This window comes from Lissotriton helveticus, chromosome 11, assembly GCF_964261635.1.
Source record: "Lissotriton helveticus chromosome 11, aLisHel1.1, whole genome shotgun sequence".
Taxonomy (NCBI): domain Eukaryota; kingdom Metazoa; phylum Chordata; class Amphibia; order Caudata; family Salamandridae; genus Lissotriton; species Lissotriton helveticus.
This window is the reverse complement of record NC_136072.1, coordinates 186,419,775-186,433,436: the sequence shown is the minus strand read 5'-3', so window position 1 is coordinate 186,433,436 and position 13,662 is coordinate 186,419,775. Positions and strand designations below refer to the sequence as shown.

The 13,662-nt window shown below is 42.9% G+C and overlaps 1 protein-coding gene across 19 annotated transcripts in view; it reads left to right on the top strand.

The window, feature by feature from the left end:
- MBNL1 (muscleblind like splicing regulator 1) overlaps positions 1–13,662 on the top strand; it is a 386,422-nt gene that overhangs the window by 309,903 nt on the left and 62,857 nt on the right. For 9 of the 19 annotated variants that reach the window (XM_078666708.1, XM_078666707.1, XM_078666704.1 and 6 more), the window contains 3 exons: positions 2,961–3,218; positions 6,844–6,897; positions 7,693–7,846. In XM_078666708.1, the coding sequence (XP_078522834.1) occupies positions 2,961–3,218; positions 6,844–6,897; positions 7,693–7,846 (466 nt within the window). Of the gene's footprint in view, positions 1–2,960; positions 3,240–6,843; positions 6,898–7,692; positions 7,847–13,662 lie in introns of those variants that run through there. The other 10 variants (XM_078666712.1, XM_078666711.1, XM_078666703.1 and 7 more) reach the window with 2 other exon arrangements.

Sequence of the window (13,662 nt, the reverse complement as noted above, 5' to 3'; positions counted from 1 at the left end):
CTTGACTCTCAGGTAGTAGACGGAGCTTAATAGCTTCCTCCAGGAAAGTCCGACTATCCGTAACTGTATTGGTCTTGGGAACTCATAAACAAGGGTGTTTCTGCATTTCCAGGTTGAGGGTTCTTGATCTATTTGACAATAGCACCTATTGTCATTATTGCATTTACATTGGCTTTTCTATGGTTGATTGTTCATGCAGAGGCAGAGGTAAGCAAAGTTTTAGTCATTTGCCTTTAGAAGGTATGGCAAAGGTGTCTGAGTGGCTGAAGTCAAACTTACTCTATCTAATTCAACTGATACAAGACTCCAGACGTTGAAATATCCTTTACTGTATACTGCAGTCACTGCCCCTTTTTTTGGTCCAGTAGCTGGACGATCGTTCCAATGCCTACTAAAAAGGTCACATCAAAGGATTTATTTGAAACCTGAACTTTCCCTGATGAGCCAAATAAAACATGTTGCATCAATGTGTTTTTTCTTACTTGAACTGCTCAGGAAGATCTTACTCTTTCTTCCTGTATCTGCTTACCATTTGGTGATACAGGTGACTGTATTAAGTATCCTGGACTTCTGTAATTCTTTATTCTTGTGGCTGGATAAAATGCTAAATGCAGCAGCCAGATTGGCCTAAGGGCTCCATTGTTTTTCTCCAACCTGTGAGACTGTAAAATCCCTGTATTGGCTACCAGTGGAAAAGAGGGTGCTTTTGAAATCCTTTGCTTGGTACGTAAATTTGTTCATCACAGTGGCACTAAATGCTTGATCCAGAAATGTTGCAATTACTCCCCATTACGCTGTCTGCTCTCCACTGGAGTGCAACTGCTGGCTGTGCCCAGATGTAAACAAGCTTGTTTAGGTGGCAAAGCTTTTTCGATGAGGATGGCAAAGCTCTGGAATAAGCTACCTGCTCTCTTAAGACTTCCCCCTTCCTTACAAAGGTTCAGGAAGGCTTTGAAAAACTGGCTTTTCAATAGTTAGGTCCTGTCCAGCTGATCCCCAGTTGATTGACAGCACTGTCTGCTGTGTAGCTTGGTCAGTAAAATGGGGGGGGGTTTGGGGGAGGTGAGCTTCATATTTTTCAACAATCACACTGGCATATACTGTTAAAATACATTATACGACACGCAGGGTGCATGAGAGGGGCTAAAGGGGCAGTGGAAAAGGAGAGAAATGCAGATAGGAGTACTGAGAAAACGCAATAATTTACAAAAATTCTTTTTTTTTAATGAGGTTTCAAAATAAAGAGAGGGAGAATTGAGTGTCCGACAAACACCTCACCATACCTGACTGAAAGCACCTGTAACCAACTATGGGCCCGATGTAGCTAATAGGGAAATACCGATTCATAAATACCGAATTTTACCGATTCGGTAATTAGAAATCGGTATTTCAGATGTAGGTAAGAATTCGGTAAAAAATACTGAATTCTTAATATTCGTTATTAACGAGTTGGTAATTGAGATTCTGTAATAACGAATACCTACCCATAGGAATGAATGCGAAGACATTCGGTATTACCGATTCTGTATTACTGAATCGGTAATACCAGGAGGTATTTCAAGGGTGCCAGGGACACCCTGTTGCACCCCTGAAATGTTCATGTGTGCACATGTGCCACACATGCATGCCCTAAGGGCATGGATGTGTGCCACATGGCACATTTCAAAAAGCAAAAAAGTGCTTTTTGAAAGGAAATCGCTACTTACCACCAACTTGAAGTTGGTGGTAAATTGTGATTCCTTAAGGCTGAGGTGCACTGTTTTAAGTGCTACCTACATTGCATTTAAGGAATCGGTATTACCGATCCCTTAAATGCAAGGCCAATAAGGAATCGGTATTTACCAATTCCTTATTACCGATTCCTTCCCTACATCCCACATGGCTAAATACCGGTCGGTAATGGTGACATTTAACAAATTTCACCGTTACTGACCGGTATTTGCCCACCTACATCTAGCCCTATGTATCAGAAAATATATATATTAAGGAACGTGTAACGCCCAAAAGCCCCCCGCTCCTTGAAGCTACGCCCCTGGGCACTGTCTCTATGTTTTCATGCAAACACTTACTTTCCTGTGTTCATTTAGCTCCAGGACAATTTTCGAGGTATTGGTAGCACTTCCCAAATCGAGTAACATACAATAACAGAATTTACTTTTGACTGCAAGATTCAATGATTTATTTCATATTCCCTCTATTAGGGAAATCGAGACAATGTAGAAAGTACCAAGGGAAAATTGAAAGACCATAGAGAATCGACTGGCTCAATCCATATCTTGTTAAGGTTTTTTATTAATGTCGAAGCAGTTTTTAAATTTATTGGGGTCCTTTATATATGCGGTCCGCAAATATGAACAAATTATGCCACATTTATTAACAAGAAAAAGCAGATCAGCTTCATGTGTGCACCATTTCTAGTTACCTTCTTGCCATTCACTTTCAAAATGCTTTACATGCTTGAGTGCTTTGCTCCGCTATATGTACTTCGCTGCCACTTCTCTTTATCCTATCAAGTCATCGACAAACGTTGTTTTACTTTGTTTTAATCTGTTTATATGTGTAATATGATAGAATTGTTTTTCAAATTTTCCATGTTACCTTCATCTTACAAAAATAATATTAATCAAAGTACAGTTATGATTTTTCTGTTCAATTAGCCATGTTATGTATACGAATCTTACAGAAATATTATTAATCAAAATACATGTTTCTCTTTTAATAGGCAGTATTGGTAGAAAATCAGTCTACTGTTGACACAGGCTGATTGGATTAAAAAAAATCCCAAAACTATTCTAACATTGCTGAATTAATTATGCTCTAGTGCTCTTTTCTTTAGCAAACGTATAGAATTCACTAGCATTAAGGATGTGTTGATCGTTGCCATAATGGTTTACACATAGCAAAATTGAAGTAAGCAACTCATCAGTTATTAATGTGGATCTGATTCAATGGTCTTCCAGGTGTGTCGAGAGTATCAACGTGGCAACTGCAATAGAGGCGAAAATGACTGCAGGTTCGCTCACCCCGCTGACAGTACAATGATTGATACCAATGACAACACAGTGACTGTGTGCATGGATTACATAAAAGGAAGATGCTCCAGGGAAAAGTGCAAATATTTCCACCCCCCTGCTCATCTGCAGGCCAAGATCAAAGCTGCCCAGTACCAAGTGAATCAAGCTGCAGCTGCCCAAGCAGCAGCTACAGCAGCAGCCATGGTGAGTCACCTTGTGCAGTAAGTCAGAACTGAAATAATAGTCTTGTTTTTGAGTACTCAGGCATATTTCAGTGAGCTCCTGCTGTCAAAACTGCAGTATTTAGTGCATCTGCATCAGTTTCATAAAGCTTTGACAGAAACACTGCTTCACCCCCCCCCCCCCCCTTCGCATATTCATAAACACTCATCTCCAAGCACATGCTATGTGGTTAGAAATAGTCAGGATAGAATATGCGATTCGAGATCTTTATTCGATTTTTTTAAACAAAAGATGTCTATGTAAAATACAAAGTCCAGAATGTAAGCTAAGGTAGCAAATTGCAAACAGTAAAAACAGAAAAAAACAGGATATCATACGGGTCCTATCAGCCATAACAAAGCAACAGCTTAGACTCGCATTTGTAAAACATTGAGCCAGCCAAGTCAGTATAAAGTGCCAATGCAATTTAGTGAGTATAGATCAGCCTCTAGAGGATTACAAAGTGCCTGTTCAGCATAGTACATTGATGTAGGGCTGATTGAAACCTGTCAGGGTCTGCGGGTAGTAAGTTGGCATATTGAGGTGACCCCTGGTTTGCCACTAGCCTCTATAAAAACAAAAGCCTCTCTCTAGGGTCTTCCATGTTAATATTACAATTTGGAAACCACCTGAACATCACTCTCAGAGCATCACTGCTGCATGAGCCTTGAGTCCCACTAGTTCATGCTGGTACCTTCCCAGGAATAGACCAATATGGCTAGTAAACACATTTGATGCCCCTCAATGGGGTTGTAAACCCTCAGTGAAAGTAAATAAAGGTTTGGTCTATCCGGAAGTCACATAAAACTATCATTAGAGGGATTGATGTGTGCGATTAAGAAGATGTTCCCTATGGAATATGGCTCTCCCTAAATAGGAGGCCATATTAAAACTAATAAAAGGGTCCTCTAGAGAACATGGATATAAAACGCATCTTTATCATTTCTTCTACTCTTAGCTTAAAGCAAAGTTTTTAAATAATGTTTCCTGATTCCAGTATAAAAGCAACAGGACAGGATAAAATGCATTGTTGTTTGGGTGGCTCTTCCTGCACACAGACATATAACAGCTGCCTCTGGCCATTGTTTCATTTTTGAGAAAGGTACCAAAACGTGAATTATATCCTTTCTTAGTCATGTCAAGACCAATTGATGTGGTGTGTTAGAGGTAAATGTTAGGTACCTCTAAAGGCCCTCAGTTTGACAATCAGCAACGTATCTTACCACTTGCAGTTTGATACTGTCAGTGGCACGTCTGGCATCAGCCAAATTTTTGTGTAGTGACATTTTTTATTCCCTTTTAATATAGAATATTATGCTATCATGTGCTATCATGATCATTCAGTGGCAGAGGTCTGTTCAGTCGGCCTGCCTGTCTGGAGAAATAGGCGAGCCCCCTTCACATATTCATAGACAGTCATTCCCAAGCACAGAAAATGTGGTTAGAAATACTCAGGATAGATGATACATATTCTAGGCTCTGTATCTAGGTATACACTGAGAGTCATGTAGTTCCGAGGAAGGATTGATTTTGTAAGAATATGTGGAGGACGCTCAAGACCTGACAGTTGGTCAAATTAGTTATATGAGATTAAAAAATAACACACTACATAAAACATTATGCCAGTTTGTGATTCTGAGTAGGCAACAGCTTTGACTGTTCAAAAAACCCTTGCAATGGTTCATACAGGCCTACAAACATCTAATGTCTGATTGTTCTGCTTTTTATAACAGTCTTCATTGTGCTTGATTTTAAGGTGAAGAAAGACTGGAAACTAATATGTGGGTTGTCGGTGGTTTCTTTCATTGTTCTAAAATACGTTTGCTCTTGAAATAATTCTTTGCCCATAACATAATTAATTGTGCTTTAAAAAAGGGACCACCTCAGGTATTAACACAGTCTATCTTTGGGATAGGAGGCTAATTAAAAGACACTCCCACCTAATCTACTCTTATGTATTTCCTTATTCATTTGAGGATCAAAAATAGTTTCATAAATACCAGACAGGTCATTACAGTACGTAAGACAAAATCGTAGGTTCGGTGGAAATCATGTACTTTAGTTAAAAGGTGGATTTGAATGAGAAACACAATTGGTTTTAGTACATAGATCAGCAATAGTGCATTCTTAGTAACCCTGGGCGATGAACTTCGCTCCGTTCGCAGAGTATTCTGCACTCCGCGGAGCACGCTGAGTTCCCCAAAACTCCGCTCCGTGGAGCAGAGGTTTTTTCCTCGCTCATGCTCATTAATGTCAAGTTGGCAAGAGCGAGCGAGGAAAATCCACCCAGCAAGATATATCCTCGCTGGCGCTCACCAAGGTCTAGTTGGCAAGGGAGGAGAATCAACCTCCTTGCAGGATTTCTCAACGTGGGCGGTCAGATTTCTCAACGTGAGTGGTTGTGGCAGGTCACGACCACTCACTTTGAGAAACCTTCCGTTCGCATTGAGAAAGCTGCCGCTCGAGCTTTTTTGTACCTTCGCTGAGTTACTAGACTTAATTCTAAGTACATACACATTGTCATTAAATGGTGAGGGTCAGGATTGGGCGTTTTTGTCTGGTTAGAGTAGATAAGACTTGTATGTGATTTATTTTCTTTCTGTTGATGCCATTTGACTATTTGCTGTTGCTTTTTCTCTGTGTTTTGCTTCTCTGTATTGTTGATGAGAAATGCACTTTTGAAATGCGTTTGTTATATTTTAAACATAGAGATTTATTTGAAATAGGAATATACTTGATTTCAGTTACAGAATATTAAACAGAGAAAAACAGTAAGAACAATCTTTCCCTTTTTATAATGATTCCTTCTGGCCACAGTACTAAGTGCCCTCCCATAAACAAGTGGTAGTATAAAAAAAATCCATCCCGCTGAGTTACAATGATAAACATTTTGGAATGTGTATTTTTGTAACAGGAGTTGTACAGCTTACTTTATGAAAGAATGTTACAAAACACATTAATTTGCATTAGTAATTTGTAGACCGATGTCAGTCAAGTGAAATCATCCCAAATACTAGCACATGCACGTAGCTAATACCATATTATGGTATTTTTACAAACATATATTTGCACATTTTATTTGGCAAGAGCTAGTCATTTTAATGCAACCTATCCATGCTTTGTTCTTTGCTTAGTTCTTGTTAATGTTGTCAAATTGTGTTTTGTAATTTTACTGATCGGTGTATTAATATATTTCTAATTTTTCTTGTGACATACCGTTTTATAATATATTGTAGTGCAATGAATACAAGAGGTGTCTTTTTCTGTGTTTGTATTTCCACTCTTTAAGCACAACTACAGAAAGGAGACTCTGTCTGTATCTCCATATACTTGTCTTTATATCTCTTTCCTGTTACAGTACCTTGTTTGTAATTAACTACTGAGGATTTATCCTCACATAACAACTCAATGGAGCCTTTATTGTGCATGCGTAGTCTTGTTATTTGTTGTTTATGGCATTCCGATGATTTGTTTTTTATTTGTTTTTTTCTCACCTACCCAAAAATGCACTGCTGCCCCCATGATGCACCTCTGCTTGCTGTTTATGTTAATGCGCTTGAATCCCATTGGCCCATTGCCATCATGTGCTCGCTGCCTGCTAATTAAGACTCAGTCGGCTGTCAAATCACTGAAGCGACCCCTCGACGCAACCTTTGACCTGGTACTATGACCTTTCACCTTTTAGCTTGGCATGTAGCTTTATTGTAGAGACAAGTTATAACTTTATATTAATATTTTTTAGCTGTTCCATTTCAATGAAAATAAGTTTTTAGTTTTTATAAAATGGAAAACTGAATGTGGTTTTCTGTTAGAAAAAGGAGAATGATTTAGCATCTAAATTCAAACATCTTTCCAATACACAGCATCCCACATTCAGTTTGATCACATTTTACAATGCTAATGCAATTCTATGGGGACGTGAGAGTAGCGTGTACTATGTATATTTGTGTATTTGTGTGGTTGGCTTGGCATTGTTAAAAAATGACATACAATAATTGTAGTTTTAACATTTGTAGGTCAATGTCATGTACCTGCATGTAGTGGTACAGTTTGCATGTGCAGATAGATTTTGGGAAGTGTGGGTGTAAATTAATATGAAAATAACTAAATAATAATTCCTAGTGATACTATTAACATTGCTCTCATGGAGCTAGCAGTGCAGCTTTCTTTTTCCAATATGATTGCTTCTTTTTCAAAAGATAATCATTATTACTTTACTGTTTAAGATGAGTGAGAAATATATTGCGGCTCCATAACATGTAACCTATTTGTGTAAATAAATTAACACTTCCCTAAATTCGAGCTCTTACTCTACCTTGCTTTTTCATTTGTTAATTGAGTCTACTGCTTGTTTGCTGCTGCTTACATTTGCTTTTGGTTAGTATGTTTTGCGCTAGTGTGATTTTTCATCACTGTCTTTTTTTTCTCTTCTTATTTTAACTCATTCATCATCTAGGGTTTTCCCCAAACTGTACTTCCCTCACTACCAAAGAGGCCTGCACTTGAAAAAACCAATGGTGCCACTGCAGTCATCAATACTGGTATGCTCCAGTACCAACAGGCGCTTGCCAACATGCAGTTACAGCAACAAGCTGCCTTCTTCCCACCTGGTAAGTACTTTCAATATTTGCAGCAGATGGTCAATCTATCTGTCCGGCTGTCATTCTTTCTGACTGCCTCTCTGGCTGTTCTTCCATTTTTCTATCTTACATATAGAATGGATGTGCGGGAAAGGGGATTATTAATAAGGCCATTAATTGAAGTTCTTAAACATTGCCTTACGTACATTGTTGTTGAATATAAAAGCACTTCATGATGTTTTTCCATGTATGTTGCGAAGGTTCTTAAGTTGGTATCATTATTGAGACACTGTGTTTGAGTGCAATAAGTTGGCAATCTGTGATGTTTGTCTAAAATGTGAAAGATTGATACTTACTACTCCTTTAAATTAATGGCGTCTCAAGATGTAATAGCATTGTTATGTTTTATATAAAGGTTGCTCACATGAAATGAATTATACTTGCTTGTTCCCTCTATGCTACTGCATCAGTAAATTACACTTGGAGATTTTTTTTAAGTCATCAGAATTGATATTCTATTCCTCCCAAAGTCTCTAAAACCTGTTAAGGTTTGATTTACAAAACAAAGCTATATGCTTAATAGCTGCTTAGTGCCTTGCACCAAGGATATATGTGAATTCTACCATTTGGCTTCATTTCCTTTTTACGGTCACTAGAAAATGTGCTTCTTACTTACTAGTTAGTGTGACCTATGTGGAGTGAGTTAACAACCCTAGCTCAGAGGACAGTTGCCTGTCTCGGAGACCTAGAAGGGCATATGAGTGTTAACTGCTGACCACTTAGCAGGGAATAGCTATCTGGTAGTAGACAGGAACAGTTGGCAGACAAAGGTTGGTTGGTTGATAGCTTTATTTCGATATGCATATATCATAACAGCATTACAAAAGTGTATAAAACAGCATATCGTAAATATAAAAGACTGATTCAAGTTAAGAACAAGTAAAAGAAGGGAGTACCAGTAGTACACAGAATATATTAATTAAAAAAGAATTAAATTGCAATAGAAAGTCTCTTCAAGCGGATCAACCAGGCCCATTTAAAAAATTTGGAAACGCCACAGACTATGAGGGAAGAAGTGTCAGATAATAAAATGCGTAGCGCCACCGTATGCTGGCGAGTTCCCAATTGTCTACAAAGAGGTTGAGGCCAGCGTTTTCTTGGACGGGAATAATCGGGGCACTCAAAAAGGAAATGTGCCACTGTTTCACGCCTAGTGGAGCAGAGGACACAATAGGGTGATGCCTGCGCAGGCATGTTCCATCTTGAGAGTAGGTCTCCTAGGGGTAAGGTACCCACTCTGAATTTTATGTAAAGTGCCCGGTCGGCAGGAATTGTAATCAAGTCCAGATAAAGCTCAAAGGTAACCACGTCTCTGATTTTCAAATAAGCTGCGGTGGAGTTGCAGTGACGTGGATTGCCGATGAGCTGGGCAGAGACCCACTCCCAGTATAGTTTTTTTAGGGTTGCCTTCGGTGGGGCAGATTTTGTAGTCCAACAAGACCCCAAACCCAATTCCCCCAAAAGTTTTTTAATGTCCCTTAGCCACTTGATCTTGTGCCAACCTCCCATTCCCATCACCTCTGACAATCCATCCGCATAAGTTTTCAGTTCGGGGACCCTCCACAGACGTGCCCATAGAAGGAGGGGCCGGAGGCGAGCCTGGTCCATGATAGGTTTGCATCCCACGTCCAGTAGCACCGGGACTGTTGGAGTACTGAGAGGAATGGCCAGAATATCCTTCAGAAATTTGTTCTCTGCCTTGGATAGGGCCTCCAAATTTCCAAGGCCCCATAGCTCCGCCCCATATAATGATGCCGTGACGGCTCTGGCTTTATAAATGTCAATTACGGGAGCTACACATTGTTTTGATGAATTACGATACTCCCTTAGCAATGCTCCCCCCACCCTTTTGTGACTAAGGATCATTTTGTTAATGTGGGGTGACCAGCTCATGGCATCACTCATACGAATTCCCAAATAATCAAATTCGGAAACTCTCTCAAGAGGAACAGAGTTCAGGACTGGGGGACGACCACATTTCCGTGGAGGGTGCATGATCAAATATTTCGTTTTGTCCACATTTATGACCAGCCCTCTTTTTGAGCAAAAGTCCTGGAAGCGGTTCAAGAGTTTCTGCAGACCTTGGGTAGTTTTAGAGATGAGGAGGGTGTCGTCCGCAAACAACAGGGTAGGAATCCGCACGCCCCCCAGGGAGGGTGCATCTGCTGGTTCGTCAAGCAGGTGCTCTACCACACCATTTACGTACAAGGAAAATAGTGTGGGAGCTAAAACACATCCCTGTCGGACACCCCTAAGGACCGGGATCCTATCGGTCTTTTCCCCATTCTGGCCCCACCGTACCTGTGCATAATTATCAGTGTGTAATTTAATAAGGAGCGACAGAATGTAGGGGGGCAGCCCAAGACCCTGCAGAACCCTCCAGAGTTCCTCCCTAGGAACCAGGTCAAAGGCAGTCTTCAAGTCAATAAAAGCCAGGTAAAGACTGCCTTTGCCCAGCTCCACCACCTTCCAATGTAAAAGCATCAGTCTGAACACTTGCTCGATAGTTCCCGTACCGGAACGAAAGCCTGCCTGATAGTCAGACAATATGTGGTTTTCGTCCACCCAATGAAGAAGCCTCCCCAGGATTGCTTTTCCCGCCACCTTCTGTGTTGAGCCTATCAGGCTTATCGGCCTGTAGTTCCCTGGATGATCCCGACAGCCCTTTTTAAAAATTGGAACAACCTCTTCCCCTTTCCAGGACTCAGGGACAGGGCCTCCCTCTAGGATGGCGTTCAGGAGCACAGAAACCAGTTTACCCCATTCACTCGGGTAGGCTCGGAGTAGGTCCCCTGGAAGCCCGTCAGGGCCAGCTGCTTTCAAGGGTACCAGGGATTTAATAACGTTCATAACCTCTCGTGCAGTGAAGAGGTCTGTGGCTCTATCCAATGAGAGTGGGGGAAGGGAAAAAGGCTCATTAAGAGGCCCTTCTACTGCTGAATATAGGGCCCTAAAGTGGTTAAACCACGTCTGGGCTGGGATCGTACATGTCTTCAGTGTGTCATCAGGACGGTTCTTAGAGCCCACCAAGTTCTAAAATCCCTTAGCATCCTTCCCTCGACTAACGGCCAAGAGATCCCGCCAAAAATTATCCTCCAACTCTTTTTTTGCGGTTTTCATGCAATGAGAATAGAGCTTCCTGGCCTCCCTAGTCCTTGTTTGGGACTTAGATTTTACAGCTTCAATAAGCACTGCCTTTGACTCCCTACATTTGTGGTTGTACCAACCCTGTCTTCTCCTCGGGTGTGTCTTAGCCCCAATGTGTCTGGATTGGACAATAAACAGGTTACTTATGGCCAGGGTCAGGTCACAAAATGCCCCTGACAACTCTACTGGCCCTCCCTCAAGGGAATCCAAATTGTCAAGGACTGCGGCTAATAGCTGCGTTATGATGGTCACCTTCTCTACCGAGAGTGTGAGCTTGGCCCACTTCAGCCGTCTGCCGCAGTTCGAGACAACTGTTTCACCCGGCGCAATGGTGCGTAGAGAGGAGCCCCCTGTGCCCACCAACCACCAAGGAGTCAAGGCAAGGGAGAGGAGATTGTGATCACGCTCCAAGGACGATATAATTTCCATATCTTTCACCGCGCTCCATAGGTGAACGTCTAGCAGAATGTAATCAATTCTAGACGTATGGTTAGGCCTATTAAACGTATGGGCGCCCACTCTATCAGATCTTGTCCTACCATTAAGGGCCCTCAAGTCGAACTCCATAGTGAGAGTATTAATCTGGAGGGCCACTTCCGTCCATCTCTTGATTGGGGTTAGCTCTAGGGCCGGTAACCCCCTCCTCTGATCTTCCTCCTCCTGTTCAAGGGTGACGTCCGAGCCAAGGGGCTCGAACGTACAGTTAAAGTCACCCGCGACCAGGGTGCACGATTTGTAGGGGGACAACCTAAGTAAGCTCTCTAAGAGGGCTATAGTGGGCGATTGTCTGCCTCCCTTTGTGCCCCGAGCATAGATGTTAAAAATGTTCAGAATAACACAACCCCTGGAGTTTTTTAGGGTAATATTGAGGAGATCCGGACAGTTAGTTTGTTGCTCCTCTACCCTACAGTTGAGAGAAGAGGCCACCCAAATGAGGAGGCCTCCCGAGGGGCGTCCCCTGCCTGATTCCAGATAGACAGCGGGTATTGAGTGGGATGAGTAACCCGCCTTGTGGGTGGGCTCCCTGCTCCATGTCTCCTGGAACATACAAATGGAGTATTCCTCCACGAGGCAGTTCCAGTCGGGCAGGGCCAACTTCCTGTCTAGTCCTGCCACGTTCCAGCTGAGAACCCTAAGAAGTGGGTCCGTCACAGCTGTAACACTACTGGACGCGACATCACCGCCCATGTCTGTCTCAACCGGAGTAGGAGGGCCACTAGCATCTCCATTAATGTCCCGCCCCTTACCTAGTTCCCGTCTAACCATAGGGACTACATGCCTTCCTGTTGTGGTAGAAGGGCTAATCAGCGTTCGGGAGAGAAAGGGTGCCCCACCAAATGTAAAATCCCCCCTAGCCTCCCCGAGGGAATCAACGAGTCAGTACCCCATAGGACCCCAACTCAACCTCTGCCATACCGCATGCGGCTGGAACTGGGGTGTCCAAGGGTCCCGTTGGCCACCAAGGTTGTTTTGGTATGTGACCACATCGGATAGGCCATTGTGGTTCATGAATGGCCGCGGGTAAAAGTATGATAAATCCACCACATCAATACCAGGACCGCCCACAACCTGATTGGAATTGCAGATTGCGTGGGCAACTCTAGTATCTTGAAAGTTAACTACCACGCAATCACCTTCACATAGTTTCTTACCCTGTCCTACCCAACCTACCCTACGCACTCCAAGAATTAGACCATCCACACTGCTGGGTAGGGGTTTGTTGGCTTTTAGCCAGTGCATGGTTTTGTTCCTAAGGGCCTGGTGGGTTTCCAACTGGGCATCCTTCAAGATGGGGACATTGACAAGGACAGCAACGTAAGGGTGGCACTCCGGGGGGAGATTTACTGGCAGACATTTTGGGGCCGCCTTCTGCGTAGAGACCGCTGAGGGAGGAGCTTTCAAATGGCTCGTTGCTGTTCTTGCCTTTACAGCTGGGCCAACTTCCCTGGCATCAACCATGGACTGCGCCGATTGTTTTGGCTTAGATTGGTCCCTTCCTACTGGCAACCTCATTTGGCCTGGTTTAATGTTTGCATTCTTTGGTGGCTGGGGGGTACTTGCGTGGACCTGGGCAGTGTGAATAATAGTTCCCGGTTGGACGATAGCAGGGACCGCGGAAACACTAGTCAAGGCCTTGCCCACTACTGTAGTGGATACAGTCGTTATCGGGGGTTTTGCCTGGGTTAGGCCCACTGTAGTCCCCTTTCCATCATTCCCACCCATACTATCCTCTCTAGCTCCAGGCTGAAGTTTATTAAGAGTTTTCGTGGAAAAAAAGTTGTAGAGGGTGGTCTGCTCGAACCTATCCAGCCTTTCCCCCAGACCCCTAACTTGGTCAACGAGCGGAACCAATAGGGACTTAACCAGGTTCTCAAGTAGCTTTAGGGGAGGCAGTTCCTGTGATGCTGCTAGTAAGGCACTAGGGGTAGGGTGAGCCTGCACAGCTTCGGCCACATCTACCAGAGGATCATTACCTCCTACTAGAGCAGAGTTCCGCATAGCAGAACCGCAGCTATTTGTTAAACCGGGGCCACTTGGCGCATGCTTCCTCGGGCGCTTATGGAGTGATGTAGAGGTGCACTTCCGGGGAATCGCAGCCCTTTTCCTTTTAATGCGGACCAAGGAGTCATGGGCCAAGC